This window comes from Eptesicus fuscus, chromosome 1, assembly GCF_027574615.1.
Source record: "Eptesicus fuscus isolate TK198812 chromosome 1, DD_ASM_mEF_20220401, whole genome shotgun sequence".
NCBI classification, from domain to species: Eukaryota; Metazoa; Chordata; class Mammalia; order Chiroptera; family Vespertilionidae; genus Eptesicus; species Eptesicus fuscus.
The window spans coordinates 90,936,471-90,948,534 of record NC_072473.1 but is presented as its reverse complement, the minus strand read 5'-3'; the positions used below and the strand labels follow the sequence as shown (position 1 = coordinate 90,948,534).

The following is a 12,064-nucleotide window of genomic DNA, read 5'->3' as shown; positions in this document are numbered from 1 at the left end:
CTTTGTAACATATTTAAAACAGCTATTTTTCGCTTATTTCTGGAATGTAAAAAGAAAGTATATAAAAAGAATGTGTGTGCTTCCTGAATAAAAAGGAGCCAAAGTTGATCAAAATGGTGGTGTGCTTATTTCTGGGCAGTTGCCTAGTAGTGACACTTTGGGGATCTGGAGAGGGGAAGTGGTGTTTGCACAAAGTATTTCAACACCAGAGCACATGTGGATGAACTTCATGACTTAGCAGATAGGAATGGCTCATCAGTCACTCAGGTTTTTCCTATGGACCAATATGCTGGCTGCAATCAAATCTCAGGCTGTTTAATTCTATATTTTTGTATCTCAGATAAATCAAGTATTAATATTCAGAAGTGAATATTAACGTTAAACACCTCCAATGAAATTATATTTAGAACAATTAGGTTGTTTGCAGTACCTTAAAACATTTAGCACTGTGCTTGACATTAACTGCCCCATAATAAACAAATTTCTTTTCCCCTCTTTTTTATATTTGACATTAAGATGCTGTCTATTGTAGTTAAATCAATATTTTAAAAATATAAAGGGATTAACTTTTGTACCTGGATCTCTTAACCTTTAGTCACTACAATGATTGACACAGTATGAGACTTGCTTTTCACCAAGTCTCTGCCTAGTGTGTGGTCCTTTCCTAATGTTGGTAGGAAGAGAAGTGAGGTGTGCATTTTATTTGACACTTATGTTTTAATGGCAAAGGGAACTAAGCTAAAATGTTTATAGTTTTTGTTGTGTATTTTTTTTTTTTTTTGCCTACAAGGCTCATACCAACCTTGAGAAGCTATTGTTTAATTAGTGAGTTAGAAAAATCATCCTTGAGTTCTCTTGAGTAAGAGTGGCTTTGGAGATTAAGGAATGTAAAAATGCATTTCTCTCTACATTTCTTTCCTCTTCCCAAAATTAGTTTTTTTGGGGGGAGGAGTAGGGTAATGTTACATGTAAATCTGGCTTATTTAGATAAGTTCAACAGAGCAGAATATTAATGTATCTAAAGTTAAGACTCCCAAGTAATTGGGCTAAGTATGTATTTGGTTCTGGATTTGAGGGTCCAAGATTTCCCAACTTCTTAGATCAGCTTTGGTATTGATGTGGAAATAGAGTGAAGTCAATTAACTCTGAAAACAACGTATGCTGAGAAATGGGTTTGGCAATAATGAGCTGCTGACAACCTTGCTATTCTGTTTTGTCCCCTATTGGTTCCTGTATTTTCCCTTCCTTTAAAATAGTCATTTTTAACCCAGTAACCTTGTACAGTATATGAGCAGTTTCAAGTTTTGAGTTACTTAAATGTTATACTAAGAAACTGTTTTGTTACACACACACACACACACACACACACACACACACACACACAGTTTCCCCACTCCCTTTTGACTGCAAAACGAATGGAATTTTATGCATTCTGTTGGGATTTTTTTTATTACAATGCATCACTTGACTGTTAATAGCCCCTGAAGCTGGAGGTGGGTTCTAAATAAAGGACTCTTAATTATAACTTTTCTTCCTTATCATGCCCCCTTCCCCACATCAGCAGGTGCAGAATTGAAGACTCAAGTTCAGATCTGTCATTTTAAAAGGGATCTCACATAACCTGTTTTAACTTTATAAATAATTGTTATATGCAGGCAGCCTGAGGCATTTGTAAAAAAATGGTAAAGAAAAAAGGTAAATTAGCATTAAATGTCAAATGAATGGTTTCTGGTACCTTTTACCATGGGTACGATGCTTTGGGAGGTCAGCTTGTTGACTTGTAAGGTTTTGAAAGGGTTATCCCATGAGAGACTGGGAATATGTTTCTCAGGTGTACAAAAGAAAAAAATAGATCTTCACATTCCTGATCTCACCTTAATTTTTTAAAGTGTGGTTAACAGTGTCAATAAGATACCCAGCCACAATGGGATAAAAAAGTAAATGTAAAATTAATGTATCAAGTGGAGACCCAATTTAATGTTTCTACTTTGTTCTACTTTGAAGCAGAAATGGACTTAAGTACATATAAGGATACTGCTGCTAAGTGAAACAAACCAGTTAATGTGGTCAGTCGAATGAACTCACCCCACATTGAGCCTCCTTAAAGTGCCATTGTCTTAAAGGATGAATGGGTACAATACCTTATGGATTTAATTTTATTTAGTTCCCTCCCCCAAACAAGTAAAGAGGTGAGTTTCCACAAAGTCACTGTTCTTGTCTATTTAAAAAGAAATAGGATGTTTCTCAGAAGAGTTTTGTTTAAGCAAGATAACTTGAGGATACTTGTACTCCCAAACTTTACACAGAACTGAAAATACCATTTTATAATAGTTTGGTACTGTTTGTTTTTAAGCTAGGGCTTTTTAAAAGAGGTGGATGTCAGGACAATAAGTTAGGTGTTGGTCTCTGAGGGTGCTGGTAAAGATCTGGGTTTGTTTATTCTCTCCCTTTATCCCAATTTCATTCCTTTGATCATATTAATGCTAAAGTAGCTTTGTTTTATTTAAGTTTTGCATACTGTTAAAATGTTTTTTTGAAAAGCATTACTCATGACTGAAAAGAAAAAAGGTTCTAACAGTATCTATTCTTTTCCCAGAATCTGTACTTTTTGCTTTTACCATGTTTATTTCAAAGGGGGGAAAGAGTAGATATGCGATTTCAATAATACCAAAAGTTCATACTGAGCTAAAATATAATTATACCTTGACTACAAAATTTTAAGTTTATTTTTATTTACAAGTTTTGAAAAATGTACATTTTTTACATGGGTTACTTGTGCAAAGTTAGATTTAGAAGAGTGATAAATGCACACAAGGTGACAATGGAACATTTAGACAAAACATTTTACAAGCCTTGTCCCACACTGCTACTTAAAAGGTACTATTTAAAAGTATAAATATCCAAAGAAAGATTGCAAACATTGACTTTAAGGTTCTTATAATACTGAAAGGAAAGAAGAAACTAAAGCATGCAGCATTAACTCAGGATTTGTGTGGAAAATAGTTTGCCACAGATATGCTCTTTTCATTGGGTAAAACTCTAAACAATGAGGGGAGATTATAAATTTGTTCATCTAAGGTAGCACTACTTTAAAAAGATGAAAGGATCACCAACCTTCCCCACCTTAAAAATATGTTCCCATTCCTCTGCTCCCACACCTCTTTAAAAAGTAAAACCCAGAAGACTTCCAGTACAGTTGTCCCAAAGTATTCATCAGAACAGACACAGCCATCAGAGGCTTACCTACCTAGTACACATCATTGATAACAAAACTCCCCCCTCCCCGAATATTTTCGATCTGGGGTTGGTTGAATTCATGGATGTGGTACCTGCAGATACAGAAGGCCGACTGTAGTCTGAAACTTAGCATGGGTGTGTCCAGTGAATATCTTGCAAGGAGAGGATGTGGCAGTTACTACAGTGACTGTACTCCTTTGGCTGAGTCCTTTAACACTCTCCTTCCTACCAATAAAAACCACCTTGTAATGCGTATTGGTTAGATCGTAGAAATAATGCATTTTTAACTTTCATCTCAAAATGGATGTTTATATGGATCTGTTTCCCTGTTTTCAATAGGCCATATTCCAAATGTTCACTTCTAAGTCCAACACAAGTGTCTCAGCCAGGATGAAACACTTAAATCATTTTGTTAAAAATAACATCCCGGTTATCAAGCTATGCAGAAGCACCACTTGTATAACAATTCGTTTAAAGAGCTTAGTGTAAAGTACGGTAACAAAATACTGCCCCACAGCTGGAGATGAGATACAACAGAAAAGGAATTAAGCATTAATAATTTTTGCACGTAACCCAGGTACAGTACATTTGATCTCATAGGGGGTGCTTTTGATGTTCAATGAGAAGATAGAAGGGGTAGGAAAAGTTTGGCGAGGGAAGATGGAAACAGCAGAATAACTATTTTGCTTTTAATGGAAGTAAATGTGATGACACTGAGGAATAAGAAGGTGACAAACACATCAATATATAGTTTTCATTTGCCCAGCCTCTTCATTTGCTGCACCCAAGTCAACAATCACGCCAGCTCTGTTCTACTATCGCAGAAACACGTTTCTCATATTCCCGCTTGTTCTCCTGATACAGCTGAGCGGCCTGGCTGTTTGCTGGACTATTGGGATTGGGCTCATCCAATAGAGACTACAAAGACAATATGTAAAAGGTCAGTTCCTAGATGCAGTATATATATTTGCTAGTATATAGGCAAATATACACATTCTGGTGGCTGAGGTCTGAAGACCAACCTTTTACCTTAAGTTATGACTTTCAAAACAATTCAGTTGCTAATATAAACACATAAAAGGCCAGTTAGTCACATGAAGGAAAAATTCACCTGTATTGATGTTAAAATGGAAGACACATCATAAGTTGGACTCCAGCGGTTCTGAAGTATGTCCAGACATATACTACCATCTGCATAGACTAAGAGCAGAGAAATATGTATGTTAAACATAACAAAACCATTACAGTTTTAACAGCATAGTCAAGACAAACACAGTCAAGAATATTTTGTTTTTGAGGTTTAACAAGATTTTCTCAGCTACTCCTCAGTTATTCTCCTAAAAATAGAATCATGACTAATGAAATAATCAGGATCGGAGAATGTCAAATGTAATCAGTATAAAACTGGAAGATATAGTGTTCCTTCTGAAGAGTGCCCCATTATCCAGGAAATCATCAACATTTTCTAACAGGGTCCCCAACCATCCAGAGACGTGTGAGAAATTCATCCCATCAAATGAGTAACCTATACCTCCTATATGAAATAACAAAAGATAGCTCACAAGATTTCATATTGGCATGAAGATAATATTTGATAACCTGGAAAATACTTTTTATTAACCTGAATAAAAGGCAAGCTGTTCTAGGCTTACTGCTAGGAAAAAAAAATGGTGCTTTTCCAATATAATACTGTATACCTGGCCCTCAACCACAGAATCTGATATTCAGTAGGTCTGGATTGGGGCTAGAGCATCTGTATTTTTTAAATGTTCCAAGGTAATTCTGATCTGTAACCAAAGTTGAAAACTATTGTCTTAAACACTAGTGAGCCCAGCCGGTGTAGCTTGGTGGTTGAGAGTTGACCTAAGAACCAGAAGGTCAAGGTTCAATTCCCTGTCAGGGCATATGCCTGGGTTGTGAGCTCCATGGGTTGTGAGCTCCATCCCTAGTGTGGGGCATGTAGGAGGCAGCCGAGCGATGCTTCTCTCTCATTATTAAAGTTTCTTTAAAAAAAAACAACACATTTTTATTGATTTCAGAAAGGAAGGAAGAGGGAAAGATAGAAACACCGATGAGAAAGAATCATTGATTGGCTGCCTCCTGTACACCCCACACTGGGAATCAAGCCTGCAACCCGGCATGTGCCCTGACTGGGAATCAATCCTGACCTCCTGGTTTATAGGTCGACGTTCAACCACTGAGCCATGCCAGCCAGGCCTCATGTTTTTCTCTCTCTCTCCCTCTCCCTCCCTCCCAATATTAAAAATAAAAACACTAGTGAAAAATTACAACATAAGACTACCCCAATCTGGCCTAACATTAAAAGGAAACCTCAAAAGCATCCTTACCTTTGTTTATTAATAAGTAAATGACACAAAGATCATCAAAATCAGGAGGCTCTCAGACTCCAAGCAAAGGCCAAGTAGCTTCCTTGCTTTAGGTCTAGGACTATAGCTGAAGACCACAATAGCACACCATGAACAAGTTCAGTTTTCAGGAAACAGCAGGATGCCTAAATATTCAGGTACCACAGACAAATCCAAAGGAATGTGGAACACCTCCCTAATAAACAGTGCAGTCGTTTAAAATACTGTATTAAAAGTGATACTTGCCATTTGGATGAAACATCTTAGAGACAAATCTAACCGTAGGTGGTTTATTTGGATATTCCTCAGTGAATTCTATTATAAGCTTAAATGTTCCTGTAGTTGGAAAAGACAGGTTTAAGAAAACATAGTTATCACTTCATTCAGAAGTATTTTGTTTTTAATGCTATGTGACTTTTTCCCAATTGTTAAATGAAATAATGCCAAGATAGAGACCGGCTAAGAGATACATCTCCAGGAATTGGCTCTAAAAATGGACAGATATTTTAAGAACCAGCACCCAAAGGTGATTTGTTTTTTGTTTTGACATTATTCTCCTCCAAACTTAAACACAGCCCCCTTAAACTAAAAATTACTACCTGTAGGATAACTTTAACCACTGTGCATATTGAAGACAGCCTTAAAATGACAAGAAACTAAAGCCAAAATGTGGCCTTCCTTTAGAAAATTGGAAGATCTTAAAAGCCCATTTGAATCAGCTGCCATCATAAGCTCTCCAGAGATTTTTAAATAGACTAGAGAGAATGGGATTACAAAGGTTCAAAAATCAATGCTAGAAACACAAATCAATAATCAAATTATTTTTAAAATAGAGGGGAATAGGCATAAAAGTGTTTACTAGTTCCTTTCCATATATAATAGCAACTCTATAATGAAAATATAATTGAATGTGAACCAAAAAAAAACTTCATAGTCCCTCTCAAAACCCTGAAGTATGACTCACAAAGTACTTCACTATAAAATCAACTTAATCATTCACACTAATGGAGGGAATTAATGGCAGAAGTAATTTAAAAATCGCATTTGATTACGTTCATGTCTCCAGAAAATTTATCTAATGATGAATTTATTTTTCTTGAATATGTGTCAACTAAGGTAGCAGAAGGCCCTAAAGCACACTATATTATAGACTTATAAGTAAAGGATAAACTAGATCTCATTCAAGAATTGTAGGATGATGTGATTTGGGGAGATTATTTCCTTTAAAAATATTATTTTTAATTTGGTTTAATAAATTCAAGAAAACAATTGGGCAACTATTTTTTTCCAGACTGAAATCTCTTCAAGTAAACTTGTGAAATCAGTTACTATGTGGTATAAGGTGATGCATATTCTACTATATTACTCTGGCATATTAAGTAAATCATTTATTCTAATATAATAGATCACACTTCAGATAAGAGTATAATTTGGTACTGTTTCCTTCAGAGCAGGCAATTTATTTCCTTCTTGCTTCCATTAATAGTACCCAAATGATCGTTAAACCTCCCTAAGGACAAAAGGTAAAGTATTTTGGAATGGACAAACATGCTATAATCCTTCAGAACATACTTCACCTTAATCACCACCTGGTCATAAATCTTTCCTTTTTTGAGGAAGAAAGCATATTCTTCCTTTTCAGTACTATTGATATTATAATATGTAAGAAAAAGTGGGAATCAGTGTTTAAGAGAGTTCAAAACTTTGAGCTACTGTATGTATCTAGAGTGTAACATTTGGCTCAATGCTGAAATCTGATAAAATTATAGGCAAGAGATTTATCATTTAGGAATTGCTCTACAATTGGGCAGATTTCATAGCAGATGGAGCTCTCAGGTACTTTAAATTAAAACCACCATTAAATATAATACCTAAAGGTAGTAAAACAACACATAAGGCTGGCATAAGTGGAACTTTGAAGTCACACAGACCTAGGCTCAAATCCTAGCTTTGCTACTGACTAGTTGTGAAACCTTGGGGAAGCCACTCAACTTGACTAAACCTCAAGTTCCTCATCTGTAAAATGGAGTTAATAATAGTACCCAACACGTAACATTGTTGTGAAGTTTAAATGAGGGAAATATGCACAGTGACACAAAATAAGTGCTCTATAAATATTAATAATTCTAAAGTTTCACATCTTGATACCCAGCTATAGGAGGCAAAACCTTAAAATCCAAGCTTTAGTTGTAGTAAGAAATATACAATTAATGGATTCAAATATTAAGTACTTTATTTCTGATCTATATAAAACACTCAGTTAAATGCAAGTTGAGTACCTATGTTGGTGGTTCTCAAAACCCTTGAGCTTTCTGCCTAATATTTGCCTAGAAGTTCAACAAGGTGCTTACCTAGCTACCAAAGAAGAGTCAAGTCTTTTAAAGCAGCTCATTTAATATCTTGAGAGGTGAAACAATCTGCTATGTCTACTTGAATATAAATTAGAACTTACCCAAATCTTATTCAAAGCACATATTTAAGAAGGTATATTTCATATTGCTAGCCAGATTAAACAACCAACACCTCTTTAGTATAACCCTTAATGCAATTTCTGAGGTCCAAAACAAATATCAAAGAAATTTAAAATCTCAGAATATTATGCAATTGAGGCTAGAGCTTATCTCTGAATATTTAGGAGGCTAGGCTTTAAAATCACTGAAAACTTAAGCCTCAAAATAGCACACGATCTGTACTGATTTTGCTCAAGAACCTGAGGAGGCCAAAACATTTTAAGGAAAGTGTCAATTAATCCATCTATACATAGGAACCAGGAAAATTATATAAATGTGTTAAATGACTGAGTGTATGGCAATAAGGGAGTGATATGGTTCAAGAGTGTATGTTCTACAGATATTCACAAATTCAAATGTTTAAAAACATTGTGTTGGCCAAAGAAACACCTCTGCAGACATTTCCTGCCATCTGGCCATTAGATTGTGACCCCTGAAAGGAAAGCAAAGTAAAAACTGATGGACATAGACAACAGTGTCTATGTTGGGGGGGGGTGGGTAGAGATGGAAGAGGGTATAGGGGAGATAAATGGTGATGGATAAAATAAAATAAAACAGAGAAAAATAAAGCAAAGTACATGTACTTAAAACATTTTTTTTGATGATTGAAAATTCTAATTTTTAAGATAACACTCAAGTACTCTATCATAGGATTTATTTAGCTTAAAAACATCCTCAGTGGGTTTTAAGTGATTCATTTTTTGGGGAAAATCTAACACCCAAATTCTTAAGAATACATCATTATGAAAAACAAATACTACTATCTTACTGTGTCTATTAACAAATTTTATATGTGCCGGAGAATGCTTTGTTCCATAGCCTTTGTATTCAGCATACATAACCCTCCTGCCCCCAGTGCTTTGTTTGGTAATGTAAGCTCTTGGAAACATTGTCCTCTTACTTCAAATGTGTGAAATTAAATCAGAGTTGTTTTTCTTAAGATTTCATCTCTTTAACTAGGCCCTGGCTGTTCCAGAAACTTCCATTACAAACGGTTTACAAGGAAGCAGCAAAAATAGTTTTGGGGCTGTTAATTTATATTAATACATTGGAAACAGGGCAAAATCAACTATGCTACTTGTCCCTAATCAGTCTTTTCCAGTAAATTCCCTAACCATAAATGAGGGGTAGTAACAGATGGTCAAATATATTTGCAGCCACAGTCAGTGTTCTAGACACCTGAGGAAGCATTCTTGGATAGCAGACTGCTTAACAGAATGAATCAGAAAAGAGTACTGTCATTTAGCCTGAGTAATTCCTTTCAGTAATGCCAGCATGGAGATACACATCATCAAAAACAGAGTCATTAATGTCAAGAGGGAAAGTCCAGATAGATAATGGATTCCATAAGTACCTTTTCAATTGTTACCACTTAAAACAAGAGAAGCACCCTTGAAATATTTAAGTAGTCACCCCTTGGCAAAGTGATGTACTATTAATAAACCTGTGCCCAGGATAAAGAAGTCAGTAAAATAGGGAGGGAACAAAAAGAAGCCAATGAAAACAAAGCCTGCTAAAGCTAAAGCAAATACAAAGTTAATCTGCACATAAAGCTTAAGTAAGGAAGAACTAGTACCAATGCTATACTGCAAAATTAAGTCTTGCTATGGATCAGTTCAAATGATTTATTGCACCAAAGTAGTGTGCCTTTAGGACCCCTCTCTTCTGCTGTCATTTCTTTTTATTGCAGGACTGAAGAGCAGTGATATTTACCCATGGAATGAAGGTAGACAGGAAGCTAAAAGTACTTAGATGGCTGTTTGCAGCCTCCTAGGGAAATCTGAGTATTTGAGACAAATTATAGAATTGGTTGATATTGACCTACCTTGTGGGCTGGTAGCATCAAAGAGTGGTCCGACTTGACAATGTAAGTATGTATTCAGTAGCTTGCAACAACGTTTTTGTTCCTACCTTCAAACTGAATCATGTGCATATATATATATATAAATAAAATGCTACATAACTAAAGGAAGATAAGTCATTAAGAATAACAGATCCTTTTCTTTAAAAAAATACCTCCAATATTAAAGATGTTCAAATACTTTTAATCATCTTTTAAATGAATTAAACTCTCAAAAAAATAACTACACACACACAATTGAGTGCACATAAAACCATATCATTGTCAATTTCCTATTTGTGATATTGTAATATAGTCAGTCAAGATGTTACCAAAGAATGGGGTGGGGAAGTGTGTAAAGGATACACACAGTCTGTATTATTATTTATTACAACTGCACATGAATCTATATTAACCTCAAAATAGGAAGTTTTAAAAAAATCTTTAAAAAGCAATGAATACATGTAATTTCTTAAAGTCAAATCTAAATCTCTGAAAACTCATTTAAAATAACAAACAGTATTATATTCAAACTGGCCACTAAAAACCATTTTAGACCAAGCAGCGAAGCTGACAGGCATTCAATGCCAGATTGTAGAAACTAGATCGTTGTGAGCAAGGGATGCTTGCATCCATTCAACATCTGAGAACCATATTATTAAGCACCTGCTGTACACAGTTCCTGCCCTGTGGTAGAATGCTAACCAGATGGTCTCTGAATCTATCAGCAAGTGTTTGGGTTGATACTAACTCAGTATCTTGATGGGGGCCTGAATTTTGCAGATCACAGCCCAGACCTCAGAAGTCTTTACCCTCAGTGCTACGATGCTCCTTTAAAAAAGTGATTGCCTTACCCAGATTTTTTTTTAAAGAAGCAAGCAAGAAAAAAAAGGTGCAATTCTAGTCAAGCAGACAACAGAACAACCTGCCACATATTGGATTCCACTCAAGCCTTTAGTAGGCAGAGGCTAGAGAGAAGCAGGTTCCTAAGTAGGAGGCACTTCCAGGATGACTAGGAACCCTTTCCCCAGATGATCAGGCTCCTGAAAGGTGTGTGTAAAGAAACTCTCTTACCATCCTCAAATGGGGTCCCTTCGGGCCTGAAATATAGAGAAAAACATGTCAGTTCCTGTTTAAGGGGTCCCCTACTCCCTGGTTCATTTTAGGAGATGGCTATTCCAGGCTCTGCCAAGCATTGCTAACCACCCTCTGGTAAAACCCCGGTTCCTGGGTCGAAAGCCACTACAAATAGCTGTTTCAGGCTCAGAAACCGAGTACAGGCCGCCGCGCAAAACCGCCACCACTCCCCGCCCCGCCCCCCTGAGAACCCCAAACGGTTCCCCTGGCAGCGGGAACCGAGCTAATCGAGGCACAGGCTCCGGGGAGGCGCCTAGGCCCCGCCAGACCCCAACACTGTCCCTTTCCCACTCTGCCTGCACCAGGGGCCGGTCCCTGAGGGCCGGAAGAGCCGCCTAGCATCCCCCATCTCTCGCCAACGCCCGGAAAGCAGACTCACCCGAAAATGACCGCGTTCCAAACCATTATGTTGTTCTCGGACGGAGCCCCACTGACTCCGGCAGGAGGATCCTCCTGTAACCTTTAGAGAAACCGACAGGGGCCCCGTTACCGGGCAGCCGCGATGCTGCCGGTTACTCCAGGGCTCCCCCCGGACCCCCGGCCCGCCTCGGGACCCGCCCTGAGTCCGGTAGCCGGCCCGCGGCCGCCGCGGTCCCCGCCGGTTACCTCTTGAAGTCCCGCATGAGGCGCCGCCGAGCCGGGGTAGACATGTCTCGAGCGGGGTCAGGTCTGGGGCATACACTGAGATCGCGGGTCCCAGCCGAGGGTAGGGAGGCCGAAGAGGCTGAAGAAGCCGAAGACGCCGGGGAGGAAGCGCCCAGAGGCACCGCACTGCCCCTCCGAAGTCGAGGGTCGGTCTGGCGCCGGCTAAGCACCACCCCGGAGTAGACAGGGGCTGAACCAACCTGGAAGGAAGGGGGGGGGGAGAATGGAAAGCCAAACGCCGGACGGGCCGTACCAAGACGGGAGGGGGGGGCGTGGAAGGAAAGTTGCTTAGGTCATTAAAGCCCGGCCAGAGCTCCCGGGGCTGAGGC

General features: G+C 38.1%; 1 protein-coding gene across 2 annotated transcripts; it reads right to left on the bottom strand.

Moving 5' to 3' along the window:
• Positions 1–3,508: 3,508 nt before the first annotated feature.
• UBE2A (ubiquitin conjugating enzyme E2 A) lies at positions 3,509–11,935 on the bottom strand. 2 transcript variants are annotated; one of them, XM_008156842.3, is made up of 6 exons: positions 11,697–11,935; positions 11,470–11,550; positions 11,028–11,053; positions 5,850–5,939; positions 4,349–4,437; positions 3,509–4,155 (listed from the first exon to the last, which is right to left on the bottom strand). In XM_008156842.3, exons 1-6 carry the CDS (start codon positions 11,738–11,740, stop codon positions 4,027–4,029), a joined length of 459 nt encoding a protein of 152 aa, XP_008155064.1. In that variant the 5' UTR covers positions 11,741–11,935; the 3' UTR covers positions 3,509–4,026. The 2 variants fall into 2 exon arrangements, with proteins under 2 accessions (XP_008155064.1, XP_008155065.1); XM_008156843.3 differs by lacking the exon at positions 5,850–5,939.
• Between the last annotated feature and the right edge of the window lie 129 nt (positions 11,936–12,064).